Source organism: Dendrobates tinctorius, unplaced genomic scaffold, assembly GCF_039654945.1.
Source record: "Dendrobates tinctorius isolate UK_male_01 unplaced genomic scaffold, ASM3965494v1 ptg000064l, whole genome shotgun sequence".
Taxonomy (NCBI): Eukaryota; Metazoa; Chordata; class Amphibia; order Anura; family Dendrobatidae; genus Dendrobates; species Dendrobates tinctorius.
The window spans coordinates 25330632-25339099 of record NW_027361732.1 but is presented as its reverse complement, the minus strand read 5'-3'; the positions used below and the strand labels follow the sequence as shown (position 1 = coordinate 25339099).

Here is an 8468-nt window from a genome sequence, read left to right as displayed (position 1 = left end):
CGAGGGAGACTAATCAGAGGAAGGCACCGATGGCTTCAGAAGCGCTTTATGGAACACATTAGGAATCCGTAATGACGGAGGCAACCGCAGGCGAAAGACCACAGGATTAATCACCTCTAAAATCTCATACGGACCAATAAACTTGGGACCCAACTTAGCAGAGGGAATTCTCAGCCTTATGTTTTTGGTGGATAACCATACCTTATCCCCCACCTGATAAGTCGGCCCCACCGAGCGTCGTTTATCTGCAAAAAACTTATATTTGCCCTGAGCCTCCCCAATGTTTCTCTGAACTTCCCTCCAAACCTCCTCCAACCGCAAAAAGGCTGAATCAGCCCCTGGACACTCCGAATCTAGTCTGGAGAATTCACCAAAATGAGGGTGAAACCCATAGTTGCAGATGAAAGGAGAAGTACCAGTAGACTGATTGACACGATTATTGAAGGCGAATTCCGCCATAGGTATCATAGAGCACCAATCATCCTGTCTGGATGTGACAAGACACCGCAGGTTAATGAGGCTAATGGAGCTATAACTGTCATGAGGATAGATTAATGAGAATGATATTGGGGTCTTGTGTAATTTACCCAAGACCTATTAAAGCTTTCAGCACGTCTACACAAATACTAATAATTAACAGCCGAGTACAATCTGATTGGTTAACGAATATGAATATGATTGGTTGGAACCATTTATGCTTACTGTTGAATGATCAATTGTCCAATGAAATGTGATGATGTAATGTTACCGCCTACTCAAATGAGCATATAAGCTACCTAATTAAATCAGGAAAGGGGGAAACATCCTGCAGATACATATCCTGTCTCTGTGTGTGTTTGTTCTCCGCTACTCGAGTAGGCCTCAGACCCTAATCTGGCAACCTTCCAGCATATCGATCTCCCATTGAGAGATAAAGATCAAATCACAAACTCATCAGTTGGCGTCTCCTTGGGCGGGCTGGTTACAACAGAAGACCCCAGTATCCTGAAATCCGGCACCCGCAGACTGACGGCCTAGAGGACACACAGATCAAAATCACCGGTGAAGGTAAGAGCCATTGATTCTTACAAATTCTGTGTCTCCCCTCTGCTAAATGTTCTGAACCGGCTCTTGGGGTACAGTATAGTCTGTCTTCTTACATACCAGCGCTAAGAACCGTAGAATATCCTTGTGATACATAATACGTATGCTGGAGGGAGAAACCTAAAAGCTGCTACGTATGATTGCGCATGAATGATTGAACCAACCTTGAGGGTACTAGGAATTCTTTACTGTGTTTTTGCCCCTTGGGAGCGTCTCTCCATGGTAACTGGCTTGCCAGGATTCATGTGAGGACACGTCTCTGGCGGCATACGCATAAAGAAGGCTGCGTACGTCCTCTTGGAGAGTGCTAGAGGTACTATTACGGTGTTAAAACGCCGTTACAGACAGGATAGGTCTATCCACCTTCTATTCTGTCTGATACGCACAAACTGCCCTCTAATGGTGCTAAAGAACTTTGAGGTAGTAGGGATTACATTAGCCTGCATACTAATGATAGCTTTAGTCTTCTGGTTGATAAATAAGATCTCTGAGTATACAAGGCTCAGCAGGTTTAGTTGAGGGAAAAGATTTTTACTGGGCTAATAAGAAAATTTGGGGCACATTAGTCTGCCTACAGTTAATTGGATTTGCTCTCTGGTATATATAGGTTTATTATAACTGTAGAGAAGTGCCATCTCATACTGAGCACGTAGACATTTAGTGTTAGATGACCAGGAGGGTCATGGCCAGACCACTAAATAGTTAACCTTCTTATCAAGGTTCCCATGGGTTTGATGCCTATCAACTGATCAGTTTCAGTTTAGGACACGCAAGTTCAAACATTGAGCGGGAACCTCATATAACAACGGTACGCAGTCTATGTCGGCATAGATATTGCTAAGCACAGTGATAAAGAAGAAGTAGACTTGTTGAGATGTGGGCACACAGTAACAGCGTATATTAAGAGAATAAGTGAATAGCAACCAGAGAAAGAGGCAGATAGAGAGATACGGTCTAGGTGCGGCCTGTACATTGAGTTAGCGAAGTGCAGTCAGTACGGGTCCGCAAGCCATAGGCATTTTACACTTCAGGACAAGCCAGGAGAATTTTTCGCCCCAATACAGTCAAGTATCAACCAGAAAACATAGATAGGATTTTTAGCAGGAGCACCAGGAGGTAATAAGCTTAAGCAGTTAACAGTTTACTGAATCTGTGTGAAGGAATGTGAATGACCTTTGAGACTCTCTGCTGATAAGTGGAAGTGCATGATCTCATGTGTGAAATTCTGTTGTATTGCTTGCCGTGTGTGTGGGTGTGTGTGAGCCAGATATTCCATGAGAAAATGTCGTGCCCTAATTGCACATTTGGATTAATGTTGATTATATCTCCTGAAGGTTGGAGAATTGTCAAAATTATACCAGGAGGGTATATCCAACAGTTCACTGGTTTTGGATTTCTGTCAGACAGATTTCCAGAGTATAAAGTGTTTAGGCTCAATGTGCATGGTATTCCTGCAATTCCCAGGGTCGACGGAATTTCATTAAGTGACATAGAAAATTACAATCTTGTCAGATGTCCATTAAATAATGGCCAACCAGAGACGTACCTGGTTGAAGCGCAGCTTGCGGCTTTGCTCACTGGATTCACATTATAGCATAATACGTATTTGTAGAAGGTGTACAGCTAGTTTTTCATAATGTCAAGTTTTTTTTTTTTTTTTTAGAATGCATGTTGATAAGAAAAAAAAAAAAAGGAGAGGCAGATGGTTCAAGGTACAACGTTGCCTTTGACTTGAAGCAGTGTTAGATATCCATGAAAGGCAATTGTCAGGTAGTAAAGATAAGGAATGCTTTTAGTATGTGTTAGAAGAAGAAAAAAAAAAAAAAAAGAGGAAATCCCGTTATATGTGTAATGGAAATCCACCACTCTGCCCCCTATTCGGTATTAATATGGTGATTTCCAAAGGGGGGGAGAAGAGAGGAGAGTCAGCTATTTTTAAATATTTTTTTTAATCCATAAAGGTATCTCTCATTAATTTGGATTTTGAGTTTTTCTTTCTGGAAGGTCCAAGAACCTGGTTGTATGGCGATCACACAGCATGAGATAGTAGAAAGCAGAACCACTCCTCCCTCATAACTCTACAGGGGAGGTGGAGTTGACGGCACTCATTGAGGCGTTTAGGGGGCTTTAAGGTAAGCAAGACACCACATATGCAAGTCATTGTTTTCAGGTGAACCCACAACTGCAGCCCCATATGGGGAGGAAAGGTCTCTTCTTACATCAACAGGCCCTGGAAGAGGTTGCCATAGTGGAAGTGAGGGTACATATGAGAAGGAACCCGTGGAGCACGAAGCAAACAAAGTGGCTGGGAATCAGCCAGAAGACCAAGGTACTGGGAGACCCCTGAGGCGCCTCCACTGGTCATGGTGAGCATTAAAGATAACCAGTTAGACTTAAGTATCTTACAGGCTCTGACTCGGTCACCAACCGGGGAAGAGACTGAAGTCTGGTCGGAAGCTGGAGCTCAGAACCGTGGATGGTGGGACAGTGGGTATGTTTGCCAAAATCCTTGCACCATGTGATGGCTCATGACTCAACGCACGTGAGTGAAGACAAAAACTATGTGCTCTGAAGAAAGATGCTGGGTCCACCTGTTTAGCTTTACATTAACATAGATTAGATGCGCACAACACAGATAGACTAGAAAGATGCCATAGACATACACGTGCGCCTGGGCCCTCCTATCCGTTTCATTGACTGCAGATTGACTTCATACAGGCTGCCCAAGGTAAGATGTATGAAGTATGTGCTCGTGTGTGTTGATCTCTTTTCAGGGGACTGGAGGCCTTCCTGATGTCAGAAGCTACCACACCTGAGGTACTCTCTTGTCCACATAGATGTTGTAACTATTTGACAACCCCTGCAGCAGGTCCGGAGTCCAAAAGGGACTCCCATTTGTGTACAAATAAGTTTTTGATTCTATTTTAGTTAATCCAGACATTGGTTGCTGACCAAAAGACACGAAGACCACTGGAGCCACTGGTTGATGGTCCCCGCTAAGCCACATCCGTAGAGTTAAACGGAAGACCGGTCTACACAAGCTACTATGAGGTCCTGGAGTGGAAGAATATGGGTCCTGTCCCTGATGATGTTGGCAGCTCTACTGCAAGAAGGACAACTGGACGAGACACTTCAGAATAGCACATCAGTAACCTTGTGGTTTGACACCAAGGCAGCAACAGCTACATTTAGGGTGGACTTGTGTCGGATAGTGAAGTGTCAATGGAATCTTAAATTTGGGAAGAAGAGTAGCAACCCCAATTATAAATATCTAACAGGAGTTGAAGGGGCGGTGGTATATATCTGTGTAACTAGACCTGGGAATGAGAACTGTAATTCTTGGTCAGATGCAGCTTGGAACACGGGAACTTCATGGGGGTATAAGCCAGAGGAAGCCATGACTCGTGTTAGTTCATCAGGAAAGCCTCTCCTCAAGAGGATGAATATTGCTGTACCCATTCCAAAATGGGGTTGTGATCCAGAGGTTTTGGACTGGAGATTCTCTTGCAATCCTCTCCTTATAACACTGGATGAACCCTCTCTTGGAGATGAAGGTCTCTATGTATTGGGACTGTATACTCCAGGTAGACAGGTTCAGCAGGGAACATTTTGGTTAAAAGCTGTTCCTGCACAGGACAAGGAACAAGAGGAGGACAAACCCCAAAGGTCAGGAGAAATGTTGGATGTTGATGGAATTGGAGAATTAGGCTATGAGGAGAAGTTAGCCGTAGAAACAGGCTACACAGAGAGGAATGAATGGTTGCTATGGATGAAGTATACTACAGAGCAAAATAACAAAACTGATTGTATTGCATGTGCAACCGCTAGGCCCCATTTAGGGACTATTCCCCTCAGATATTCAGAACAGGATCAAGTAGACTTACAGTGTATTCTAGCTTTGTATAATGCCACATATGACCCTAGTGATAATGTTCTGTGTCAATCTCTATCAGTCCGGTATCCAATAGCAAAAATTGATCAGGTACCACCTAGAGTTTATGCATATCCAGGTGACTACACTTGCTTCCTGAGAACAGGACCAGGAAGATGGGTAGGAAATCTAACTTCAGAGTTTTGTCACAACACCATCCCAATAAATACAGATACAGGAGGGTTTAAAGCCAGTTGGTTTCAAAACCAAACTATAGCGAGGAGTGACATATGGTGGTTATGTGGAGATATGAAATTAAGGCCTAGGTTGCCACCAGGTTGGGTTGGCAGCTGTGCTCTAGTTCAAGTGCTCATGCCATTTAAAATAATTTCATCAGAAGAGATTAAAGGAGGTGGAATGAATGTTGAAACCCTACACAGAAATAGAAGGTCAGTACCTGCTGGGTCCTTTGATCCTAGAGTTTATATAGATAATATAGGGGTACCCAGAGGGGTACCGGATGAGTACAAGGCCAGGAACCAGATAGCAGCAGGTTTTGAATCAATTTTCTTTTGGTGGGTGACAATTAATAAAAATGTGGATTGGATAAATTATATTTATTATAATCAGCAAAGGTTTATAAATTACACAAGGGATGCAGTAAAAGGGATAGCTGAACAATTAGGCCCAACTTCTTTAATGACACATCAGAATAGGATGGCTTTGGATATGTTGCTAGCGGAAAAAGGGGGCGTGTGCAAGATGTTTGGAACGTTTTGCTGTACCTTCATCCCCAATAATACAAGTCCAGATGGGAGTATCACCAAGGCGTTGGAGGGTCTTACATCCCTGTCCGAAGAATTGGCAGAAAATTCGGGTATCAACAATCCCTTCATGGACTGGTTGGAATCCTGGTTCGGTAGATGGAGTCATCTTGTGTCCAGCCTCCTCATCTCTCTGGCAGTAGTAGCAGCAGTACTTGTGACCTGTGGATGCTGCTGCATACCATGTATCAGAGGACTACTTCAAAGATTGATTGATGCGTCTATTACTAAAACTATGTATATTACAATGAAACCTTACAATAATGATTATGAGCAAATGGTTTGAGGTTGAGAATTAGATATGATCTCCCTTTCCCTATGGGGAATTCGGCAGAAGAAGGGTTAGGAAGTCCGACACTGGCATTAGGCCTTTGAATGTACCTATATGTGAATGGTAGAGTCATATCTGTTCTCAAAAGGGGGGACTGACAGGGAATTCTGTATGTCCTTTTAATATCAATGTATTTCTGGGGTCTTACATGCATACTCTGTATATGAAAATGCTGTCTCATGATAATGATTACCTATAACCTTATTCTTCATAAGAAATTGTACGTGATGGATAAACTGTTTACTGCACCCAGTTGGACATTGAAACTACACGTCCACATGTTAGGTAGATACTGGGGCCATGAATACTTAGTAAGACAGGTTAATGAGGCTAATGGAGCTATAACTGTCATGAGGATAGATTAATGAGAATGATATTGGGGTCTTGTGTAATTTACCCAAGACCTATTAAAGCTTTCAGCACGTCTACACAAATACTAATAATTAACAGCCGAGTACAATCTGATTGGTTAACGAATATGAATATGATTGGTTGGAACCATTTATGCTTACTGTTGAATGATCAATTGTCCAATGAAATGTGATGATGTAATGTTACCGCCTACTCAAATGAGCATATAAGCTACCTAATTAAATCAGGAAAGGGGGAAACATCCTGCAGATACATATCCTGTCTCTGTGTGTGTTTGTTCTCCGCTACTCGAGTAGGCCTCAGACCCTAATCTGGCAACCTTCCAGCATATCGATCTCCCATTGAGAGATAAAGATCAAATCACAAACTCATCACTGCTCTAAAGACTGATTGGTCCTTTCAGTCTGACCATTGGTCTCGGGATGGTAGGCCGATGAAAAGGTCAGACTGATGCCCAGCCTTTTACAAAAAGCTCTCCAGAATTTTGACACAAATTGCACCCCTCTATCAGACACCACACTGACAGGCACACCATGCAACCGAATCACATGCTCAATGAATAGCTTAGATAGAGTCTCAGCATTAGGAAGGCCCGTTAAGGGTACAAAATGTGCTTGTTTACTGAACCTATCCAAAACTACCCAGATCACGGTTTTGCCATTAGAGGGTGGGAGATCGGTGATAAAATCCATGGACAGGTGAGTCCACGGTCTATCCGGAATTGGCAGTGGCACCAATTCCCCGGCCGGCCGGTTGTGGGAGGCTTTAGCGCGGGCACAAGTTTCACAGGAGGACACAAAACCAGTGACATCAGAAGTCAACGAGGGCCACCATAACAGCCTAGTGATGGCTTTACGAGTGGCCGAGATTCCTGGATGCCCACTCAGAGCCGAGTCGTGGAACTCCCGAAGCACCCTTAACCGATACTGGACAGGCACAAAGAGCTTATTTTCAGGTATGGATGGGGGAGCTAGAGATTGCGCCTCACGAATCTCCTGCTCCAATCTCTGGAACACCAAGGCCACCACCAGCCCGCGCTGAAGAATGGAGGAAGGAGGCTCCGGAGGCGATACCGGATCTAGGCTGCGAGACAAGGCATCCGCCTTCACATTCTTGGAACCTGGTCTGAAAGTGATGGAAAACTGAAATCGGGAAAAAAAAAGTGACGACCTTGCCTGTCTCGGAGTCAGACGTTTGGCGGATTCGATGTAAGACAGATTCTTGTGATCTGTAATGACAGTGATACGATGGACAGCCCCCTCCAAAAAATGCCTCCATTCTTCAAAAGCCAATTTAATGGCCAACAACTCTCGGTTACCCACATCATAATTCCTTTCAGCAGAGGAAAATTTTTTAGAAAAAAAGGCACAGGGTCTTAAGTTAGTTAATGTGGTGGGCCCCTGGGACAACACAGCCCCCACTCCCACCTCAGAGGCATCCACTTCTACGATGAATGGTTTAGACAAGTCAGGTTGCACCAGTACCGGAGCAGTCATGAAACGTTCTTTTAACAAAGAAAACGCCGCCACAGCTGGAGCTGACCAGTTTTTAAGATCCGCTCCCTTTTGGGTGAGATCAGTGAGGGGTTTGACCACTTGAGAGAACCCTTTGATGAATTTTCTGTAATAATTTGCGAAACCCAGAAATCGCTGAAGACCCTTGAGATCTCTGGGTTGCACCCAATCCACAATGGCCTGTACCTTCCTAGGGTCCATACGAAACCCCTCAGCGGACAGGATGACCCCTAGAAAGGACACTTCTTGAGTAAAAAATGAACACTTCTCCAATTTGGCAAAGAGTGAGTTCTCCCTGAGCCTCTGGAGAACCGCATGAAGATGACCCATATGACTTTGTCTATCAGAAGAATATATAAGTATATCGTCAAGATAAACAACTACAAAACGTCCAATAAAATCAGAAAAAACATGGTTAATGAAATTCTGGAATACCGCTGGTGCGGTAATCAAACCGAAGGGCATAACCAAAT

General features: G+C 43.8%; 1 protein-coding gene across 2 annotated transcripts; it reads left to right on the top strand.

The window, feature by feature from the left end:
* The first annotated feature begins 890 nt into the window (after positions 1–890).
* Positions 891–6709, top strand: LOC141094503 (uncharacterized). 2 transcript variants are annotated; one of them, XM_073580352.1, is made up of 2 exons: positions 891–1047; positions 4021–6709. In XM_073580352.1, exon 2 carries the CDS (start codon positions 4130–4132, stop codon positions 6062–6064), a length of 1935 nt encoding a protein of 644 aa, XP_073436453.1. In that variant the 5' UTR covers positions 891–1047; positions 4021–4129; the 3' UTR covers positions 6065–6709. The 2 variants fall into 2 exon arrangements, with proteins under 2 accessions (XP_073436453.1, XP_073436452.1); XM_073580351.1 differs by having other exon boundaries at positions 4012–6709.
* Positions 6710–8468: the final 1759 nt, after the last annotated feature.